General features: G+C 48.3%; 1 protein-coding gene across 3 annotated transcripts in view; it reads left to right on the top strand.

The window, feature by feature from the left end:
- The first annotated feature begins 81 nt into the window (after positions 1-81).
- Positions 82-23,613, top strand: part of DAPK2 (death associated protein kinase 2) — a 113,762-nt gene continuing 90,230 nt past the window's right edge. For 2 of the 3 annotated variants that reach the window (XM_012758680.3, XM_012758676.3), the window contains exons 1-2: positions 346-474; positions 6,922-7,019. In XM_012758680.3, coding sequence (XP_012614134.1) covers positions 6,928-7,019 — 92 coding nt within the window. In that variant the 5' untranslated portion in view covers positions 346-474; positions 6,922-6,927. Of the gene's footprint in view, positions 164-345; positions 475-6,921; positions 7,020-23,613 lie in introns of those variants that run through there. The other variant, XM_012758678.3, reaches the window with a different exon arrangement.

The following is a 23,613-nucleotide window of genomic DNA, read 5'->3' as shown; positions in this document are numbered from 1 at the left end:
TGTGGGGGTGGGGGTGGGGGAGGGTGGCACGGAAGTCCCATCTTCGGAGCGATTGTGCCAGACTACATCACACGTATCAGCTCATTGAAATCAGTCTCCACACGAGGCTCGGCGAGGTCAGCGGACTCTCCCAAGGCCGCACAGCGTGTGAGCGCTAGAGCGGGTAAGGACGCCCAGAGGGTCTTGCCACGGGCTTTCGCGCCCTCTGCCCGGAGTCCTGGAGGAGGCAGGGAGGCTCTCGACCCTCACCGCGGGGCTGTCCCGAGGGGCTCCCAGCAGGGGGCGCCCCGAGCCCCGTCCGGGCGGCCGCGCGCGCCTCCAGCCGGCGCCTGGGACGGGGCCGGCCGCTCCGCCCCCTCGGCTCCTCGGAGGCTCGGCCGGCGGGCAGGGAGGAGAGCCCAGCCGAGCGCCGCGCTCCCCGCCGCGCCCCGAGCCCAGGGTGCCCACCGCGGCCGCCGCCGCGCAGCTTCCGCCGTGAGTAGCGCCCGTCTGCGGGCTCGACGGGCGGGACGGGGCGCGCGGCCCGAGCGCGGCAGCGCCGGGGGCTGGGGCTGGCGGGGCAAACAGCTCCGGGCGCTCTTTCGTGGATTCCGGGCCCGCCACCTGGGTGCCTGACACGGTCCCCGGGTATGCTCGGCCGTGGCCTTGGGCACCGTGGCCGGCACCCGAATGTGGGCTCTGCCAGCTGCTACCTCAGGGCGCGCTCAGAACCAAGCCTGCCACTTTGACCCGGGAGACGGGGCGGGGGCGGCGGGCAGAGGCCAAGCAGGACCCAGGGAGGAGATGGGGGACAGACTTCCATCAAGTCAGGCCCCCTTGGAGAGGGAGAGCACCTCCGGTTCCCGGCCAAGTCTTCTCAGCTTAGCGCGCCTCTCACATCTGCTCCCCGCTGGCATCGGGAGGTGATGCGAGGTGTGGCGAGCCTCTTTTGTGGCCGAATGAAGCTGTGGTCCCCACCGTCAGGAACCCTGTCCCCGGGGCAGAGCTAGCGTGGGCGCCGGAGCAGCCAGCAGGTTTGCTGCAGCCTGGGGTGGAAGCGCTTGGTAGGGCAACGCCAACAGTTGACTGGGAACTCAGGGCCAGGCTTTGTGGATGTCTTATGCCACTCATGGGTCTGGGTAACCCTCACTAGAACTCCGCAAGGCAGAAATTAGCTTTCTTACTTTACAAAGGAGAAAAGTATTCTTACTTTACAAAGGCCCAGAGAGCTGAGCTTCTTTGAGGCCATGCAGGTTGTGGTAAGTTAGGGGTGCACTGTGGAGGAGAGTACACCATACCTGGCTGCCTCAGTGGCAGGTGCGAAGGGCCCAGGGGGCTCCTGACACCTTGTGCTCTAGAATCCAATGGATGGCAGCTGGGGGCTGCTGCTCTGGTTTCTGACTGTTTCCCAACTGCCTCTGTGTAAGGTTTTCCTGGGAGAGTCCTGTTGACTAAGGGATGCTAGTACCTTGGCCTCTTCACAGTTACCTTCAGAGCTTTGTTTTTCCCGAAACTGCCCAGTCTCCCAAGATGTGATTTTGGGACCTAAAAGTGCTGGCACTGATAATTCAGCAGCTTCCCAGGAGGCTTGGGCAAGGGAGGTCGTGGTGTGTGGATGTGGGTGGACGTCTGTTATTCTGGGGCAAGTTTCTGGTTGGCAGGAATGAGACCTGAACAGACCCTGAACACGAGGGGCAAACAAGCAGGCTGCCCAACGGAGCTGGACTGTTACCAGAAAGAGAGTTTTTCTCATGTTAGGCAGGTGGCTGACCTCCAAGCCCCAGCTTCCTCATCAGAGAGTGTGGTGGGTCAAAGCCCTGAGTGTACAGAGGGGCTCTGTAATGCCAGAGCCCGATCCCTCCTGTTGGCAGCCTCCCCAGGGCCTGGGTGTGATGCTTCCTAATGGGTGTGTGTGTGTGTGACGGGACAGTCACGGTCCTGTTTTGCTTACTTGCACTGGGCGAGGTGGGGCAAGGACCTGGGAGAGTTCACTTTGCAGCGTGAGCTGGGGCCAGTGGGGGAGAGGGCTTAGTGAGCACTGAGAGTTCCCTATGCGGGGAAATTCCAGCCCTGGACACCTCCTCCTATGTTTTCCTTCAGGAGGCCACTGACTTCCCCAACCCTGGTGCCAACTTTAAAGGGGTTGGGATGGCTATCAGCAGAAATCCTGGGAAGAGCAGTTGGATGGGCCAGCTGTGTGATGTTTGGCAAGTCCCTTCCCCTATCTGCACCTCGGTTTCCTCATTTTGCAAAACAAGTGGGTTAGACCAGACAGCAGTGGTTTTTAACCTTCTATTTCACAATGAATTCTTACCTAGAACCCTAACATCTAGTATGGATAATGTAGAACTGCTCTGGCCTCCCTTTCTCACCCTGGTGGCTCCTGAAAAAGAGTCTAAAAATCCCTGAATAGGTGATCTGTCAGGTCTCTTTCTGTGGGGTTCTAGGAAATCTGTGTTAACCCCCTAAAGAGTTGCCTAGTCTTAGGGTTGTAGGCAGAAGCATGAATTTCAAGGACTCCATTAGGAGATATGTGGGTGTTAAGATGGGAACGTCTAGAGCTGATGGCCTATGCCTCTGGCCAAAAGTTGTAGCTGTGTCCCTCCTATCTGCCATGTGGTTTCAGCTTTTCAGGATCCAAAAGGTGCCTGTGTCTCTGGGTCCTTCTCTGGGCCCTAGTGAGTGTCTATAATTCAGTTTCTCCTCTTTAGTTTCATGTTTATAAACTGGTAAAGTGCAAATTCATCTCAGGAGAGGTGTTAGGAAAGGGCTGTAAGCTGTTTTCCGTTGTTTTACCTGATGAGGCATCTGAGTAATGGCCTTGAGAAAGGCTGAGGTGCTAAATTCTATCAACCAACATTAATGGAGTGCCTGCTGTATACTAGCTACTACAAAGAGGGCAAAGGTGAGAATGTCACATTTGACATTGGAGCCTCATGGGGCTCCAAGACAATAGGCGGGAAAAAAGGAACTCACATTTGTTGGGACTATCTAAGGACCATTTAAAACCTTTCATGCTATTTCATTTGTCTTAAATATTCATCTAATATTCGTCACATTTTAAAAAATTGTATAAAATTTTGTTTTTCTTTTTATTCTTTTAAAAAAATTGTGTAAAATTTTGATTGTATCCATGTAACTCCTACCCAGAATAAGAAACAGGGCCTGGCCAGGCGCAGTGGCTGACGCCTATAATCCTAGCACTCTGGGAGGCCAAGGCAGATGGATTGCTTGAGCTCAGGAGTTCAATACCAGCCTGAGCAAGAGTGAGACCCCATCTCTACTAAAAATAGAAAAAAAAAATTAACTGAGCAAGTAAAAATAGAAAAAATTAGCTGAGCATGGTGGTTCATGCCTTTAGTCCCAGCTATTTGGGTGGCTGAGGCAGGAGGATCACTTGAGCCCAGGAATTTGAGGTTGTTGTGAGCTAGGCTGACGCCATGGCACTCTAACCTGGGCAACAGTGTGAGACTCTGTCTCAAAAAGAAACAGGGCTGGACACAGTGACACCTAGCAGTTTTGGAGGCCTAAGTGAGAGGCTTGCTTGAGGTCAGAGTTTGAGACCAGCTTGGGCAATATAGTGAGACCCTATCTCTACAAAAAAATAGAAAAATTGGCCAGGTATAGAGGTGCACACCTGTAGTCCCAGTTACTTGGGAGGCTGAGGCAGGAGGATCACCTGAGCCCAGGAGTTTGAGGCTTTAGTGAACTATGATGATTCCACCACACTCTAGCCTGGGTGACAGAGTGAGACCCTGTCTCACACACACAAAAAAATCAACATTGCCAGCACCCAGAAGTCTTCTGTGTCCACCCCCCACCCACCCACCCAGGGGTAACCACTATTATGACTTCTATTATAGCACCATGGATTAATTTTGCCTAAATGGAATCACACAGTCTTCTGTGTCTGGCTACTTTCATTCAAGATTATGCTTGTGAAATTCATCCAGGTTGTTGCAGGTAGCAGTAGTTTAATTCTCATTGTTGTATAATGATTCTTTCATATGGATATATAGTACCTTAAATTATTTATCCTTTTATTGGTGACCATTTGGTTGTTTCCAACTTCTAGTTATTACCAAAGCAGTACTGCAGTGGATACTCTAACATAGACCATTCTGGAAAACATCTGCACGTACTTCTCTTACATAAGTACATAGAAGCTGCCCAACAGTTTTCCAAAGTGATTGTCCCAGTGTATACTCCTGTTGGTGGGTTCTAGTTGTTCCACATACTCACCAACACTAGGCATTGTCTAGGTTCATTTTCCATGGAAGTAATGTGAAACTCAGAAAAATTATCCTGTGCTCAGCTAAGGATGGTGTGCTAGGTAGTGGTAGGGCTGGGATTTGAACTCAGGCCTGTGTGACTATGCTCTGTCCCTCTGGGTTACACATAGACATAGATTATGATATGAGCCAGAATGTATGAAGAGCACTCTTGAGGAATTTAGAGAGGGGGAAATTTTTCATTTGTTTTCGGGAGGGAAAGGATCATGGAGCCTTATAGAGATGGTGACATTAAGCCAGGCCTCGTGGGAAGGGACAGCTTTGCCAGAGGGCTGGGCAGGTGGGCCTCCCATTGAAAGGGCATGGCAGGGGTGAACGTTTTGGGGAAATGGGAACGCTCTACTTTGGCTGTAATATAGGATACATAGGGGAGGGAGCTAAGGCTGGAAAGGTGAGTTAAGGCCAAACTGGCAGGGCTAGTTTGTCTTTAGGGGGCTCCCCTGCCCCTATCCCTGGCCGTCCAGGGTATGGAGCCCAAGGCAGAGGCTCCACATTTTGCTGAGGAAGCAGAGGCTTCTTTGAGTCCAGCTCAACTCCTGAGAGCAAATGGAGCTGGCCTTGCACCAAATGGGAGATCTTAGCTGTTCCAGGGACAACTCTCAGGATTTCTGTCAACACTTTTTTTAACGTTTCCTGCTTGCATCTAGCTGTGTGAAATCAATAACCCTATCCCCTAGGATCTGACCCAAATAGTTTATTTGGAAGGATTTTTCAGCAAAAAGAGGCTGGTAGACAGCAGTCCCACCACCCGTTAGGCTAGTCTCAGGGGATTTGCCAGGATAGTGAGGGTAAGGGTGGGTCCAGCTTCTGACTCTGATCAAGCCAAACTTGCTGTGAAGACCCCAAAAATCTTTTTCTCAGAAAGAAACCAAATTAGTTGTCTCAATGACTGTGGGAAGCAGAAACACAAAGAGTGGCTTGGCATGAGTCAAATAACAATAATAGTCACCGTTCTTATTTGTATAGCAGTTTGTATCCTTATCACAATGGATCCTCACAGGAATGTGTGAGGTAGGTGATATATTGCAGATAGTATCACCCCTGAGGTTACAGATGAGGGGACTGAGGCCCAGAGAGTGTTCCAGCCTCTCTGGATGGGTCACACCCAGGCAAGTGTGGAACTGGGGTTCCTGGAGCCTGCTCTTTTCAGTATTCCATGCCTGCCTGGGCCCTGGCCAACCACAGAGTGACAACCAAGCCAGGAGGAGGATGCATGATGGACCATCCGTGCCAACAGACAGGTGACAGAGTAAGACCTGTGAGCCAGGCCAGCTCTGCCTGGGGGTCTTCAGGGATGTTTGTGCCTTGGCAGAAAGGAGGGAGGCAAGTGGCATGTTGGGAATGGCAGTTTGGTTTGCAGGGGGCAGAGGTGGAGGAAAGAGGGTGGATTGTATACATCCCCAGAGAGTTAGAACAGCTCCAACCACTTGGCGTTGATGAGACACACCCTTATGTAATTGTGCCTCCACCTAGCCTGGTGAAAACAGTTGTCTGGGGCTCGTGGAGCCTGGGTGTGGCTGGGATGTGATTGGCGCAGCAGCAAAGCTGCCAGTGCTCACCAAGGTGAGCTCTGAGAGGCCTTCACTAATGACTCTTGGAAGAGGCAGCCACAGGTAGCTGGTTTTATCTTTGTGATTTGCAAACTGTGCCCTGGGCCTTGCTCTTGGGGTGCTGACCAGGGTGGCACGTGACTATCCCAGGAATGGATGAGCCCCTTGGGGCAGGGGTTCCTAGGGGAGGATTCAGACAGTCTCTTCTGGTGAAGTGGTGAATACTCACCACGGCCCAGAATTGTCCTTTGGCTCTCACTGAGGTGTCCTGGGCAGGCAGAGTTAGCTCCATTTGACAGATGAGAACACTAAGGCCCTTCTGACAAGAGATGAGGTCGCAGAGCTAGTCACAGGCAAAGCTGAAATGAGCACCTCAGGACTCCTGGTGCCTGTTGGAATTTGTCGCGCCACTCCTGCCCATCTTTCTTTGGGGTGACGAGCAAGAGTGTACAGATCAGTTCAGACTTGAAATTGGGTGGCAAACCCCTGAGGGAGCTGAGGTCATTATAATCCCTTACCTTTCTGCAGCATTTTATAGTTTACAAAATAATTTCATGACTCAGAGTTGATTTTTACAATATTAGCCCCATTTTGCAGATGAGGAAGCTAATTAAGTTTCTGGCAGCTTAAATAACTTATCCAAGTAAAACTTGGACTTGAGCCTGAGACTTCTGACTTTAAAGTTCTTCTTCCCTTCGCCTCCCTTCGCCTCCCTTCGCCTCCCTTCGCCTCCCCTCGCCTCCCCTCGCCTCCCAGATGCCTCCCAGATGCCTCCCAGATGCCTCCCAGATGCCTCCCAGATGCCTCTTTCTTCAGTTGGTTTGAATTTAGTGAGAACAAATAGCTGATGCTGACTATGGATCTGTTTCTCTGAACTTCTTCAGAAGAGGAGTGAGGAGGGCTGTTTCTCTGTTTCCCATTCGTATAAATCAAATAAGAACTGTACATCATCAGCTGCAGGTGAGAAAAGACTTGAGGAGCCAGGGCTGTGGGTCATTCAAGTATTAGCTCCCTCGTAGCCGATTGCTTTTAGGCCTCCGATTCTTAGGCTTGTGCTAATGTGCGTGGCTGTCCTAACCTAGGGTTTCTTCCCATTTCAGGGTCGTATGGTCCAGGCCTCGATGAGGAGCCCAAACATGGAGCCGTTCAAGCAGCTGAAGGTGGAGGACTTTTACGACATAGGAGAAGAGCTGGGGAGGTGAGAGGCTGCGTGAGACGTGGGGGGATGCCAGAGGGAGCCAAAGTCCTGCTGCTCTCGGTGCACTTGTCAGCTGGTGTTGGAAGACGGGGCTTGCCACAGGACCAGTGGGAAGCTTTAAAAATGAGCCCGGGGCTTATTCACCTCATGGGTGACTCTGCGCGTAGTCATCTCTCTGGCAGTAAAGACTTGCCAGTAGAAGGGGCTAGACTGGTTGAGTTCTCTGTTTTCAGTATAATCCGGCTGACAGGGGAAATCTTAATGATTCTTGTTTTATCTATTACTTTTTTCACAAAGTACCCCCAGGCTGTGGACAGAAACCTGACCTGTTGGTTTTCTTCTCTGAATCCCACATGAGATTCTCCATGGTTCCCAGGATTTTGTTTTTTAAGCTCCGAGCCTGCATGGCAGGTGAAGTAATCACACTGGAAATGGATTCGCATTGAGCAGCCAGCCACGTGAGCCTAGTCATGTGGTTTTCTGGGATCTGAGTTACTTGGTGCCTTTTTAGGTTTGCTGAACTCAGAATGCAGCCCAGGCTGAACTCCGAGTTCTGAAAGTACTATGGTTACTATTTGCAGAGAAATTAAGATTTTTCTGAAGCTCTTTTCTTGCCTTCCATTTCTAACAATTGCTAATAGTTAGATGGTGATTACAAATATCAGTCCTGAAGTTTGATTCTTATAGCAATGCATGAAATAGGCTTGATTTTTGCTCTCATTTTCCAGATGGGGAAACTGTGGTCCAGATTCTAAGCAAGTTGCCCAAAGTTGCATAGCTAAGGTTCTGACCAGCCCATTTGTACCTGCACAGCTGTAGTGCTCTCTCCTGTGAGTGTGGCACTGGCCCACTCATGTGCTCACCAGGACACCCAGCTTCACCCCTTCACACACCCAGCAGAGCAAAAACATGGGAGTCTAGAGTGTCCAACAGGTAAAACAGGAGTCCTTTTCCCTTTATAGAACTCTTGAGTCAGGCTAATTCTCTTACTTTCTTTTGTTTTTTAAAGACAAAACAGAGCTTCAAAGACAGAGAAGCCTTATTCCAAGGAGAATGGGAGGTGGCAGGAGCTTCAAGTTCTGGGACTGTTTGTCCTGGCTGGCTGGCTGGGGGAGCAAGTGACTGCAGAGACCCCTGGGGAGATGACCCTTCCCCATCCTGGGCCTGGTGATGGGGTAGGAGGAGGACAGAGAACCAGAGGCTGGGGCTTGGTCCACTGGAGTCTGCCTCTGAATGGGAAGCTGGAATCTCTTTGCTGCAGGTTCTTCTCCTGCCCATAGTGACGCCAGCAGGAAAGTGCATCCTCAGCAACAGATCATGACCTGCCAGTGGTGTTTGATTCGGTGGCCTTACCTTGGCCACATCCTCTGTGTAGGGGTCTGCACTAAGTGCTGTGGGTACTAAGAGGAGCAAGACACAGTCTCTGCCTTTCCAGAGCTCCAGCCTGGCAGTGGGGCAGCCACATGCATGCTAGCAAGGGCAGAGGTGGATGAGTCTGGAATCTGGGTGGGCAGAGAAACTGAGAGGTCTGGGGGTAGGGGTCTGAAGAAGTAGAAGTAGTTACCTGGGCAATTCATGCATTGTTCCTTCTCAGTCTTCTCTCTCCCCCACTCTGTATGTTAAGGACATGCACTATTAGAACTGGAAGGGACTTCCCATTTTCTGGTTCTCCACCTGCAACAGGACGTGGTGGCCCCGTGTACCTCACAGCCTGGGGTGTCTTGGGATGTCTCTTGCTTCTTCATTTCTCCTAAAGTGCTTACTGGGCAAACGGGGGGTAAGAGGCAGCAGAGGCCTTGGGGCTGGGGACTTTGGAACAGGCAGACATCCTAGGATTTGTGGTTGAGAGGTCACATGAGCTGAAAGGCCTTTGGAAGTCTTTTTCTATAGGCCTCTCATTTGGCAATTGAGAAATCTGAGGCTAAGAGAAGGGAAGGGTCTTTCCTGGGCCCATAGAACAGCTGGAGCTAGAGCTGCTTTTGGGTGACCACTCAGCTTCTTCAGGGACAGTCCTATCCTTCTCCCTTCCTCTCCTTTTCTTCACTTAATGTATTACTGAGGACCTACTGCATACCAGACACTGTCCAAGGCAGTGGCAAGCAAAACAGATACATTCCTATCCTCTTGCAGTTTATGCTATGTTGGTGGAGGAAGGTACTGGACAGGTGAACACAAAAGGATAAATCATCATAAAGTGTGTTACAGGCTGTGGAAGGAGAGAAAAGGATGTTGTGCGAGAGCATAACAGGAGATGTAGTTCAGACCGGTGGTCAGAGAGGACGCTGTGAGGAAGGGACTGTTATTTGAGAACTGAGGGGTAAGGGTGCAGGCAAAGGCAATAGCGGGACAGGCCCCGAGGTAGGGGAGAGAGAGCTGGGGCCTGAGGAGCTGGCAGGAAACTACTGTGGCCTTGCAAAGTGGGCTGGGGGCAGATGGTGCTAGGTGAGACTGGGAACACAGATGTTGGACAAAATCCAGTTGGCAAATTCCCTGCCAACATGGAAAAGTGGAGAGGCCTTTGGGGTTAGGGTTTGGGTCCTCTTCCTAGCTCTGCAACCTTAGGACAACTTATTCAATCTCTCTGAGCCCCTCAGTTTTCTTACCCGTAAATAGGAATAATAACAGTATCTACTTCATGGTTGTAAGGATGAAACGAGATGCTGAGCTGAAGGTGTCCCTCACAGAGCTGGGCACAGGGTAAGTGTTCAAAGAACAAGAGCTTCTGGCCTTTGCCAGATGATGGACTGAGGCTTTGACGCAAATTTGGGGTGTCAAGGCCCCACTTCCCACCTCCGGAGCATGCCAGCAGAAGGGTGTAGGATTCTGCAGGAAGAATAGTAGGGGGATCATCCTGATTTCTGGGGGAGCTGCATGTGAACCTCCTTCCTCTGCTATCAGTATGCACCCTAGTGTAGATTCAGGGCTGTCTCGTTGATTTTAGCTCTTCATTAAGTCCTTACTATGCAAAAATGAAAATGAATGACAGTCTGTTCCATGTAACAATGGGTGAAGCTCAAAAACATGATGTTGAGCAAAGTAAGTCAGACTCAAAAGAGTCCATACTGTATAATTCCACTTGTGTGACCCTCAAAACTGGCAAAGTGAATCAATGGTGCTAGAAGTCTGGACGGTAGTTATCCTTGGGGGCCTAGTGACTGTTAGGGGACACAGGGGGATTTCTGGGTGCAGGTGTTCTGTTTCTTGATCTGGGTGTTTGTTTCATGGATGTGTACATATACATTTCAAGACATGTATATGTACGTTGTCCTTTTTGTTATTCCTTAACTAAAAGAATATATTAACAAATAACCTTTAACTCTACTCCTTGCCCTGGCCTGGTCCCTGAAGCACATGTTTCTGATTCCTTTGGAGGCTTTGTCTTTACCTTATGAGTAAGAGAACACTTGTAAGAAAGGTTTTGAATCAGAACAGGGTGCCGTGGCTGGAGCATCCTGTGTTCAGCTGGGACCCCACCTGGCCCTGCATATTCCTCCTGATTTCTGGATCCTGGTGCTGAGTATAGGAGCCTGCTTGGGATGCTGGAAGTTGTCTGCTATTTCAGGGAGTGTTTGGAGAAATGTTGGCTTGTAGATTTTGGCCTCTCCCAACCTTGGTAGCCACTAGTAGGGTAGGGCATAGGAATATTAGAGCAGGGCTCCTGAAGAGAAACCCATCCAACCCTCATTCTATAGATGAGGCTAAGGCCGGAGGGGAGAGGTGGCTTGTCCAAGGTCACACAGGGAACAGTGATAAAACCAGCATGGGGACTGGTAGTCTGACTCCTAGCCTGGGGCTCTGGCCACCACACTGTGAGGATCCATAAAATCATTTCTTCCTCTAATTTGAATGCTTCTGGGAGTGGAAAGGATAGAAGGTAGGGTAGGGTAGTAGGGTCAGAGTTAGGAGAGTGAGCGTTTGGGAAGGAGTGATGTTCCCCAAGGGAGGGTACTGGCAGATAGCCCCAGCGACGGTTTCATGGACCTCCACATAGACAACTTCTGTATGTGCAGGGATATAAAGTCACTTAATGTAAACAGCATGCAATGATCAGTGATTCCTTGTTTTCTCTACTTTGATTACTTTCCCTTATTAACATAAAATCATAAAATGTTACTGTTGAATTGGATTTCAACAAGAATTTAATGAAAATCTCTCATTTGATAGACGAGGAAAGTGAGGCTCAGAGAGAGGAGGTGATTTGTCTAGGGTCATAGAGCCGGTGACGCAGGAGGTGGAGCTCAAAGGCAGAACCTTCTTAACTGCACTGTGCTGGTTTAAACAAACAGATGAAAACTTACCTGCACCTACATTCACTCTTTATCCACAGCCCCTACTGCTCTCGAGGATCTTACCTCACCATTAGCCCACATGTCCCTGCGTCCCCTTCCTCTTTGCCCTGGTGAGACGACAGTCATGATTGCTACTCTTAGAGGAGGCTCATGTACGTGAGGCACCCCGTTGGACACCTGACCTGCAGCCTCCTTGTGTAGGGACAGGAGCCTTGGCCAGGGAAGGAGGCACTGCACTCAAGCCTTCCCCAACACAGCCAAGAAATTCCCTGGGGCAGCCATGTAGGCAGCGATGCCAGCCAGACCAGTATCTCCTGATGGGGTCATCTGTGGCTTAGATCTTCCACTGCACACTCAGCATAGCCAGGGCAACCTTTTTGGGGAGAGAAACACAAACTTCCAGGAAATGTGTGGAGCTCAAATTTATCCAGTCTGGCTTCAGGAACCCAGTCCAGCCACTAAGCACTATAGAAACCAACAAAAATAGGTGTTCATATTTACCTGGCTCAGCCCTTGGGAAAAGAGTTTCCAAAATGAACTCTGAAGCAAAAGGGCTTTTATTATCTCTTTTTAAATTAAAAGAATTTTTCATTATAAAAGTAAAGCCTGGCACATGTTATAAAGAGTATAAAGTGAAAAGTATTCCTCCTGTAATCCCAGTGATTTGGGAGGCCAAGGCTGTTTCCACACTAGCTTGAGCAACATAGAGAGACACTGTCTCTACAAAAAAAAATTTTTTTTAAATTAGCCAGACATGATAGTACAGGTCTATAGTCCCAGCTACTCAGGAGGCTGAGGCAGGAGTTTGAGCCCAGGAGTTTGAGGTTATAGTGAGCTGTAATTGCACCACTGCACTCCAGCCTGGGCAATAGAGCAAGACCCTACCCCTTAAAAAAAAATAAAGTATTTTTGCTAGTTAAAGGACATAGCTAAAAAAAAAAAGAAAAGGAAGGCCGGGCGCGGTGGCTCACGCCTGTAATCCTAGCACTTTGGGAGGCCGAGGCGGGCGGATCGCTCAAGGTCAGGAGTTCGAAATCAGCCTGAGCAAGACCCTGTCTCTACCAAAAATAGAAAGAAATTAATTGACCAACTAAAAATATATATACAAAAAAATTAGCCAGGCATGGTGGCGCATGCCTGTAGTCCCAGCTACTTGGGAGGCTGAGGCAGTAGGATCGCTGAGCCCAGGAGATTGAGGTTGCTGTGAGCCAGGCTGACGCCACGGCACTCACTCTAGCCTGGGCAAGAAAGTGAGACTCTGTCTCAAAAAAAAAAAAAAAAACAAAAAACAAAAAAAAAAAGGAAAAGAAAAGCAGAACTCCCTCTGCCCTCCCAACCAAGTCTCATGCCCCATAGGTAGACTTTGATAATGATTTTCTTCTGTTGCCTTTCAGAATTTTTCTGTCTTCTAACAAAGCAAATGTGTATGTGGACCTAGATGGAATCACATGACCATAACAATCTACAACTTGCTTTTTTTCACTTAATAAAATTTGTTGAATATCTTTTTACAGCAGTATATATAGATCTGTGAGACTCATTTTGGATGAAAGGTTTTTTGTGTTTTTTTTTTAATAAAAAATTTAAGACAAATTAAACCAATAAAAGGCCAACAGCTTTAACCTAGCAGCTATTTTTATTTCTGAGTCCTGCCTTCTAATCTTTCCAGGGGTATTCTCACACCCACACATCCCCCTTTGTGTCCACTGTGGCACCCCGTGAGGAGATTAGGCCTATCTCACATTTGCTTGTACTGGGCTGTCAGCTCTTTGAAGGCAGGTCCACAGCTGCTCTCCTATTTTGAGCAGCAATGCAGCACTGAGACAGAGGTCAGAGGTCCCCAAAACTTCTGCGGCTTATCTTTGCTCTTGCCATGCCCTCACTCTGGGAAAAATATTTTTCCTGCAAGGTCCAGATCAAATGCTGTCTCTCTGATAAAGCCTTCTGTGACCATCCCATCCCACCCCAGTCCCTTTTATCAGAGTTAATCACCTCTTATTCTGAGCCCCCAGCTCTAATCATACCTCATGTTACACAAAGGATTCACCTGGTCATCTTCCCTGCTGGACTAGAGGGTCTTCCAGGCTGGGCTCCTGTGTGTTTCAGCTTTTAATCCTCCATCTTTACATGTGATAAATGCTTGGCATCCACAGACACCCATAGTTAACTGCAGAGCTATCTGGGAGTTAAATCTAAGGCAGAAAACCTCAGCCAAGTCCCTAGTTCCCATAGGCTCTGGAATCTGTGAATGTCCAGGATTCCCTAAACACAAAATGGGAAACTAAACACAAAAATTACTTCCATTTATTGGAAGTATTTAATTCTTATAATACCCTGTGAAGTAGTTATTATGCCCATTTTACAGATGAAGTAACTCAGTCTCTAAAATATTAGATGACTGGCTTAAGAAATACTGACCTGACTTTATCAAGGAGAAGCCAAGTGGGAAATTCCACTCCGGATGACTCAGCAAATCTCAGAGAAACAAAAGGCAGAGACTCCTCTGGGCAGAGCCCTATTCACCACCCTGGCCTGGGATTTCTGTGTCCCTCTGATCACACAAAAGCTTATGTTTCCTGCTGCTGGGAAAACGAAGAAGACTGGAGGATGTTAAGAACTTCCCTCCTGTCAGTGTCTGTGCCGGGTGCTTCCCATCTTTCTGGAACAGCCAGAGCTGGATGATCACATTTCCATTTCGCCAATGAGGAGATCCAGGCTCAGAGAAGTTAAGTGACATATTCATGGTCACATAGTCTGAAAAAAGCAGCCAGGATTCCATCCTAGGTCTGTCAGATTACAGTGCTCCTGCTATGTTAGTCTATGCTTATTTCATAATTCAATCAAAATTGATCCAGGAGATTCTTCAGGAGTTGTCAATTCTAGGAGAGGCTCAGGGGTGCTTGGGGGTGAGTGGAGGTGGGCATGGTTAAGGGACTTGCTGTGGGTCAGAGGCTTTATCAGTAAAGGAGGCTGAAGGGGAGGATCACACCAGGCCACATTCCCTTCATGTGATTCCATCCTGCAGCCTCAATGGGTTTTGTCACTGTGGGCCTTATAGCTGCAAGACTGTGGCCCAGCTCAGGGTTGGAGAGTGGCCAGAAACAAGAGAGGTGGGTGAGGGCAGCCAGCAGTGGCCCCATCAACATTGAGGAGCAAGGAAATGGTATTTCCATCAACTCTGGTCCTGCCAATACCACAACAGACTTCATAAAGAGGGGTGCATCAGCTGGCCCCACAGCCCTTCTGGCCTGTGCAGCAAATCAAAGGGCAGCCTCCTGAGGGGTGGAGGGAGCTGTGAGCCAGTTGGATGCAAAACAAGACAGTACTGTGGCCTCTTGTCATTCGGCACAGACAAGCTTGGTTAGTGGTGAGGAAGCTGTCTGGGTCACAGCTGCACCCTACACAAGCTGGTGGTTTCCAAAAGGTTGGTGAGTGGGTGTGGATGTATGTGTGAAAAAACCCATGAGTAAGTGTACATCTGTACTCCAGGTCATTATCACAGCCAACAATACATATTCTCAGGTGCCCACTGTGTGTTGGGCACCATGATGGGTAGAGGAGACTTAGAGCTCAGGCCTTGCTCCAGAAGAGCTTTAAGGCTCAGCTGGGGCACAGGGGTACTCTCCCCAAAAGCGAGTGAAATGAGAAGATGGACAAGGCAACATGCTAATGGAGGGACCCCAAAAACGTGTGCCAGGAGTTCAGAGGAGGAAGCCATCAGTCTGGGTGGGGCAGCTCTAATGCGGAGATAGGCTGGTAACCACCTGGAGGTGAGGGCTCTGCCAGGACTGAGGAGCAGAGGGCTGGGGCTTGGGCAAGAGACCACGGAAAGGGTGAAGGGATGGTTGTGGGGGACAGACTGCAGAGGGGCCTGGATGACAGAAGCTGTGGATGAGGGAGGGAGGCGCTTTCATCACCGATTGTTAGGAAAACAAAGCACAAAGCCACTCAAACAAAGTGGCTGCATTGCACGCCCTTTGGTTAGAAGGTCAGCACGCAGTGCAGATCGTTCGCCCTGAGGGGTGGTCTCATTGATCTCAGTTTGCATTATGAAAACTGTGAGAGCTGGAGGGGGTGCTTATGTGGGAGCAACTGAGACCATTATGTACCTATGTTTACTAGGTATACTTTTTTTTTTATTTTTTTTTATTTTTTTTATAAAACTACCGACAAAGTAGAATATACTTTCATTATTTATTGTCAGTGTGTAAATTTCGTGTTATGTTTTTGACTCAACATTGTTTTTTTAATTTATATCTCTCCAAGTATCTACAGTTCATATACTTATAATTTTTTTTGTTTTGAAATAATTTTAATTTAATAAAAAGTTGTAATAACAGGACATCTATATACTGTTTACCTAGATATGCTAATTTTTGGCATTTTGTCCCCTCTCTTGCTCTCTCTCTCCCTCTTCCCCCCTCCTCTTCCTCTCCTCTCCCCTTCTCTTCCTCCTCTTCTTCCTGCCTCCTTCCCTCCTTTTCTTTTCTTTTTTTCTTATCTCTCAGGTCAGGCTATCTATCCATCCATCATTGTTTCTGAACCATTTGAAAATAGATTGCAGATGTTATACCTCTTCACCCCTTAATACTTCACTATGTGTCTCCTAAAAACATGGACATTCTCTTTCATGGCCACAGTACAATTAGCAGATTCAGGATTTTTAATACTGATAGAATATTTTTATTTGAACTATCACTCTTGTTCCAATTTTTTCAGTTTTCCCTCCAGTGGTCTTTTTAGAAGTTTTTCTCCCTGCAGTGAAAGATCCAGTGCAGGATTATATGTTGCATCTTGTCATATCTGTTGCCCAGGCTGGAGTGCAGTGGCACAATCACAGCTCATTGCAGCCTGGAACTCCTGGGCTCATGTGATCCTCCCACCTCAGCCTCCTGAGTAGCTGAGACTACAGGTGCATTGTCCTGCACAAAAATTACACCCAGGTAATTTTTTTATTTTTGGTAGAGATGGGGTCTGGTTGTGTTGCCCAGGCTGTTCTCAAACTCATGGCTGCAAGTGATTCTTCTGCCTCAGCCTCCCAAATTAGGCGCGTGCAACCATACCGGCTCTTTAGTCTCCTTTAATTTGGAACAGTTCCTTGGCCTTTCTTTGAGTTTCATGACACTGACATTTTTGAAGAATACTGGCCTTTTAAAAAATAAATATATACAGTTCATATGCTTTTGTTAACTTCATACTATTCTACCATATAAGCCTTCTCAGTTTACTTAACTTTCCCCTATTGTTTCTCACTACTAAAAATAACAATGTTTCTGTGAACATATTTCATTAATTTTCTCTCTCTGCATTATTTCTGTTTGGTGTGTTCCCAGGGGTGGCATGCCGGGTCAGAGGTTATGACTGATTTGCTTAATGGTTGAAACTAGAAATACTGAACCAGTTTACAATGTCATTGGCATGTACTTATTTCCTCATGGCTTTGCCAACACTCTCTCATTGTTTTTGTGTGTTTATTTTTTAGCTTATGAGTTTTGTAACAATACATTATTTTTGCTATAAGGAAATTTAAAGTGGTTGAAGTCTTCTGTGCTTTCCCCTTAATTCCAAACCTTATTCCCTCTGCTACTTTACTTTTTTTTCATGGTGTTTACATTTTATTTTCATTTCATTACATTTTCTTGGATAATTTGAAGTTCCAATAGCAACACAAGGTAGGTAGGGCAAATATAATAGTTCTCATTCTATAAGTGATGAAGATGAGGCTCAGAGAATCTGCCTGACCCAGTCCAGAAAGGACTAGAGGCAGAGCTCTTCCCTGTGAATTGATGGTGTTGCCTTCTTCCCCCCAGGAGTAGAGAGGATACATGGTCCTCAGGGTACCCCAGGACTCTCGCCAAGGGGTCTGCTGCTTGGTCTCTGCTCTTAGAAACTGGCTGAAAGGGTTCTATTTGGAAGCTTTCTCAGAGAGCGCTACTGTAAGAGGGAGTGCTTGGGATGGGGGCTGCTTTTGAGAGAGGGCAAAGGAGAGAGCTTCGTTCTCCCTCTCTCTGGGGAAACAAAGTGAAGGTTAAGAGGTACCCATGACTGCAGCCACAGTAAAGCAACCCAGAACTCTAGCAGTGCAAGTGGGAGGTTGTGTGAGACCCTGAGGCTTCCAGGGTCTCCCATAGAAATGATGGCTGCAGCTGTCAGTCTCTCTTCTGGAGATTGCCCCCACCCCAAAGCAGCCTTCGACAGGTTCTAGAACCCAAGAACTTTAACCAGCAAGGGGTCTTGCATTGTCTAGTCCAAGAGAAAGAAAACTACAGCCCTGTAGCCAAAAGCTGGTCCACCTCTTGTGTGTGAATGGCTCTGGAGCTACAAATGGGTTTTACAGATGAACATATCCAATCGATTTGATGATAGAGAACACTAACTTTGGACCCCAATTAAGCGAAATGTTATTTACCCCCCCCCATGCCAAATTTCCATTCTTTCCATTGGAATACTTGTATTACAAAAAACCAGTAACAGAAACAAAAACAAAAATAAAACAATTATATTTTGATTTTCATTAATTAAAAACTTGTGGATATTTCATTTCTCCCTTGTTATGTAAGTACCTACATAATATCCTAAATTTTGCTTCTTGGCTTACAATGCTTCAAATACATAACAACTGGTCTTTTGCAGAAAAAGTGTGCCTATTCCTGATCTACTTGAGTAGGGTTTGCTATTTATGCAGCAACACTTTTTAAAGTGGATTATTATGGGTTGGGGGCAAGGGTATAAACAGATCAAACTGAAGGTACAGTGTTAGGAAAGGGAAAAGCAGGGGTGAGCAGAGGCCCACCTGCCTCTGGCCAACCATTCCTCTCACAGCTCACGAGGAGCCTCCAGGGACTCAGGGCTCTGGGAAACTCGGTTTCAGAACCACTGTCCACCTAGGTCAATCTTGTCCTCTACAGAGAATGGCTGGGGTGGGAAGAAGGGAAATGAGTTTTGGGTATTAGAGATTGAGTGTATTCCTTCAACCTGGCTTTGCTCTAGGCCCTACGATATGTTTCCTGGCTTAATCCTCTTGCAGCCCTATGAGGTGGTAGGTGTTCCTCCCATTTTACAGATGAGGAAGCTGAGGTTTAGAGAATTGAATTAACTTGCCAAGGTAAGTGTCTGAGCTGGAATTTAAACTCATGACTTCTGACTCCTGGTCCAATATTCTCTTTTACGTATTTTTTTTTTTTTTTTTGAGACAGAGTCTTGCTTTGTTGTCCAGGCTAGAGTGAGTGCCGTGGCGTCAGCCTAGCTCACAGCAACCTCAAACTCCTGGGCTTGAGTGATCCTTCTGCCTCAGCCTCCCGAGTAGCTGGGACTACAGGCATGCGCCACCATGCCCGGCTAATTTTTTATATATATATCAGTTGGCCAATTAATTTCTTTCTATTTATAGTAGAGACGGGGTCTCGCTCTTGCTCAGGCTGGTTTTGAACTCCTGACCTTGAGCAATCCGCCCGCCTCGGCCTCCCAAGAGCTAGGATTACAGGCGTGAGCCACAGCGCCCGGCCTCGTATTTTTTTTTTTTTGAGACAGAGTCTCCCTTTGTTGCCCAGGCTAGAGTGAGTGCCGTGGCGTCAGCCTAGCTCACAGCAACCTCAAACTCCTGGGCTCAAGCAATCCTACTGCCTCAGCCTCCTGAGTAGCTGGGACTACAGGCATGCGCCACCATGCCCAGCTAGTTTTTTCTATATATATATTAGTTGGCCAATTAATTTCTTTCTATTTATAGTAGAGGCGGGGGTCTCGCTCTTGCTCAGGCTGGTTTCGAACTCCTGACCTTGAGCAATCCGCCCGCCTCGGCCTCCAAGAGTGCTAGGATTACAGGTGTGAGCCACCGTGCCCAGCCCCAGTATTCTTTTTGAGGTACCAGGTTGCCTAAGATTTTCTTTCTGCCTGTGACCATTGGGTCCCCTGCAGAGTACAGTTGATCAAATTGCTTAATGCTCTTGGTGGTTTGCTGGAGAACTTGTTGAGAGCCCAGTTGTCCTACCCATTTCCAAGGCTGGCACTGTTCACCCCCATCCCCTTGCTGCCAGCATCTAACCCTGAGGTCTCAGGATCCTAATCTTGGTTTGTTTTTTGTCTGTTTGGTTTTTGAGACAGAATCTTTCTCTGTTGCCTCGGGTAGAATCCATTGGCATTATCATAGGTCAGTACAACTTCAAACTCCTGGACTCAAGTGGTCCTCCTGCCTCAGCCTTCTGAGTAGCTGGGACTACAGGTACTTGCCACAACACCCAGCTAATTTTTCCATTTTTAGTAGAGATGGGGTCTCGCTCTTGCTCAGGCTGGTCTGGAACTCCTGAGCTCCAGCGATCCTCCTGCCTTGGCCTCCCAGAGTGCTAGGATTACTGGCATGAGCTACCATGCCTGGCCAGGACCCTAATCTTGAATCCTGAGCCACTGACCCCTGGAGGCCTAGCTGTGGGGCCTGGAGGGCAATGGACTATTCTTTCTTCCCTTGGGTGAGGTTTGCTAAGCACCCTGGGGGCAGGGTCCTTCAGCTGGAGAGGAGAACTTGGCTGCTGAGGGCTGCAGCGTGGCTCTAGCCGGTGAAACATTCCTTCCAGTGTACGATTTGCAGGAGCCCCAGCTGAGAGAGGAGGCAGGCTGGGTAGTGGGGAGAAGGGTGGTGGAGAGACCAAGGCAGGAGGATGGGCTCAGTCCAGGAGGCTGAAGAGCCCCAGCCTGGCAGTGACTACTCTGGGCACTGGATCACCAGGTCCAAGTTTGATCCTGGCTGTGCCTCTGTGAGCTGTTTCATGCTGGGCAGTTTTGCTCTCATAGGCTCTGTTGTTCATCGTAAGATGGTCACTATGTCACGGGGTTGTTGAAATACCACACGTGGAATCTGCATCTCTTTATGTATTCCAGTCTTCTGGGGTCCCTGTCCTTAAACGTCAAGATAAGAATAACGAGCATTCCATTCCAGGCAGCAGGAAGTCCTGTTCCCCGACCTAGCCTTTCTGAGGCTCCCCAGGGAGTGCTCACATGCTCCTTGAAGCCTCCGGCCCCTGGAGCTCGAGGACCAGCTTCTTCCTTTGAGACAAGGCCTCACTCCCTCTGTGACCCTGTCTCAGGCGTGGACCCTGACCCATTTCTGAGTCTTCCCTCGCCACCGAGACTGGTTGCGGGGTTAACTGAGTTTCATGGAAGCTTGAGAGCAATTTCTGCACAGAGAAGGAAATGGCTTAAAGTTGCATAACAGACACCTCTGCTTCTTTGACTCTTGACCTCTGCCATGTTGCTGGGGCCTCCCAGGACCCCACCCCAGGCCCCAAATCTGCTGCCATTCTTTCTACTTACCACCCATATATGGGTTGTTATACTTCTTGTTGTTGCAGCCTCTCTCTGAGTGGACCCTGGGCCCCTCTTTTGCAGAACTCAAACAAAAATCCATCTCTGACCCCCACACAGGAGAGTCTTCTGCCTTCTTTAGCAGGTGGTAACAGCTTTGGCAGCTTTCAAAATAGCACTTTCTTCATTCCTGCCATAGATGTAAGGGGCATAGCCTGGCATGTGGGGAGTGCCCAGCAAATGGCCACAGATATCAACAGCATTATCCTAAAGGCTCAGGGGTCATTTGTTTTGAAGAGCTCACAAGGAAGGAGGTCCTGGCATCTGTATTGTGCCCCAATTTCTGCAGAATGTACAACTGGATCCAAGATCAGTTCTTCAGAATGATACTTGAGACACCTAGTTGGCTTTCAGAGATGTTGGTTTATTTCTTTTTTCCCTTGATTGAGGGAACTGCAGTCTTGCTCTGTCACCCCTTCTGGAGTTCAGTAGCATGTTCAGAGCTCACTGTAACCTTGAATTCCTGGCCTCAAGTGATTCTCCCATCTCAGACTCCCAAGTGCTGGGATTACAGGTATGAGCCACTATGCCTGGCCCCAATTTTACCTTTTTGCCTTTCCCTACACTAGATCCCTGCTGTGATCCTCCCTTACCCCACCATATATGTGTGTGTGTGTGTGTGTGTGTCTACCACACTCACAGTGGTTTCACAAGCCAGTTCCCTTGTAGCTTCTAGGTTTTCTTCCCATTCCTGTGTACATCCTTCCAGTGGCCACCTTTTTCTCAAAGAGCCCTGTGCTCATCTAGGTCTCACCCACACATTGAGGCCTACTCACGGTCTGCTTCCTCCTGGATTGCTGCAGGCGGGGATGGGCAAGCATGTTCTGTGTTCCCAAAACCCGTTGTGGATACCCCTGTTATCATTCTTTGCCTGGGAGTGTGCTCCCACCCTCTCCTGCACTGCCCCTTGCCGAAGAGAAGGGACTTAGTCAACCCTTGCTGAGTGAAGGATTAGTGAGTGAGGATGGCAGCCAGTAAGAGGGGAGGTAAAGGAGTAGTGAGGGTTGTGCATTGGTACCTACCAATGAGTGAGTCTCCCATCTTTTCTGCCAGAAAAATTCTGGCAGAGATACCACAGGGGGTTTGGAAAGAGTCATTTGTCATCATACTATCTTAGAATTTAGACTGAAGGGCCCCAAGATACCATCTGTCTAACCCTTTCTATGGACTGTGAGCTCTTTAGAATCACTTTTAAGTTTTAAGCAGTCTGTTCTTCACAGAAGTAGTCACCATGCACAAGTCTTTCTTTCTTGGGCATAGAAAAAAAGTGACTTGACTTTCAAAAAAGTCCACTTTTAGGGAAAATGGGCTGTTGGGTGGTCCACTGTTGGTGGTCTGTTGGGCGAAGTGAAGTATACTTGTTTGTATTATAGCTCAAGCCCTAATTCCAGCTAATGCTGCCTTTAGGAAGCTCTTCTCAGAAATAAGTCTGGGAAAACTTTGCTTAATACTTTGAAGAAGGCCAGGCATGGTGGCTCACGCCTGTAATCCCAGCACTCTACGAGGCTGAGGGGGGCGGATTGTTTGAGCTCAGGAGTTCGAGATCAGCCTGAGCAAGAGCAAGACCCTGTGTCTACTTAAAAAGAAAGGAAGGAAGGAAGGAAGGAAGGAAGGAAGGAAGGAAGGAAGGAAGGAAGGAGGGAGGGAGGGAGGGAGGGAGGGAGGAAGGAAGGAAGGAAGGAAGGAAGGAAGGAAGGAAGGAAGGAAGGAAGGAAGGAAGGAAGGAAGGAAGGAAATTAGCTGGACAACTAAAAATATATAGAAAAAAAATTAGCCGGGCATAGTGGCACATGCCTGTAGTCCCAGCTACTCGGGAGGCTGAGGGAGAAGGATCGCTTGAGGATCGCTTGAGCCTAGGAGTTGAGGCTGCTGTGAGCTAGGCTGATGCCATGGCACTCTAGCCCGGGCAACAGAGTGAGACTCTGTCTCAAAAAAAAATACTTTGAAGAAAATGACTGTCAACTGAGAAAAGAACTTAAAGTATTTAAATATTAATCATTACAGGTGCTCACTTAGTAATAACAGTGTTGTACATTTCCTTTTGTCTCTGTGAGGTTGCCCGAGAGCCTGCACCTATGGCATTGCCAAGATTAGCTGTCACTTGTTGACGTTAACCAGAGTTTGTATGGTTACCCTTGTAAAACTGTACTCTCTGCCTACAGGTATATGTTTCTAATATGTTTATCTTCCTTTCTTTTTGCCACCTTCGTTTCCTCTTTGCAGGGTAAATGCTTCCAGACCAATGTCTAGGGCTAGGCCATGTCTATCCTGTCCAATGTCTGATACAGGGACAGGAGTAAGTGGCCAGCTGATGTGGCTAAGTTAGTCCCATTACTTTGCCCACTCTACTGTCCAAACTTACCTCCTAGCACTTTGTAACCTTTCTCTATCCTTACTGCTCGGTCTAAACTCTTTTTGTTTTGCATTTTTAGCTGACATCTTGATTTCACTGTCTAAGACTTTTTCTGAGATATTCTTTTCCTCCTACTGAGCACCTTCTCTGTCTCCTTCCTATCTTCCACTTACCTAGTTCTACTCAGCCCTCAGGCCCAGGGGAAACACCTCCTCTCCCTCTGAGGCCTTCCAATGGGTTCTTCCTTCCAGCTACATCCGTCTGTCCAGCTTTGGAAATCCATAGCCCTTAAAGTCTGTGCCTCATGCATAATTGGTCCAAAGCAGAAGGTTTTCTGGGGGTTCATTCTGTATTCTAGACTGTGAGCCACTTGAGGACAGGGGCAAGTTTTGTTCTAAGTGTTCCTGCCACCTGCAGCATATGGCTGAATCCACAGCAGGCACTCAGCAAACACAGGGGCCGGTGCAGCCATAGCTGTGTTCTGACAGCACTGAGCCCCCAAGGGCTCTGAGTTTGTGTCCACAAGCTCAGGAGAAGGTAGAAATGCAGCAGAAGCATTTTCATTGAGGCCCTGCTTACACGACCTCCTTTGTTTTCT

Source organism: Microcebus murinus, chromosome 6, assembly GCF_040939455.1.
Source record: "Microcebus murinus isolate Inina chromosome 6, M.murinus_Inina_mat1.0, whole genome shotgun sequence".
Lineage (NCBI taxonomy): Eukaryota > Metazoa > Chordata > Mammalia > Primates > Cheirogaleidae > Microcebus > Microcebus murinus.
This window is presented reverse-complemented; position numbering and strand designations above follow the sequence as displayed.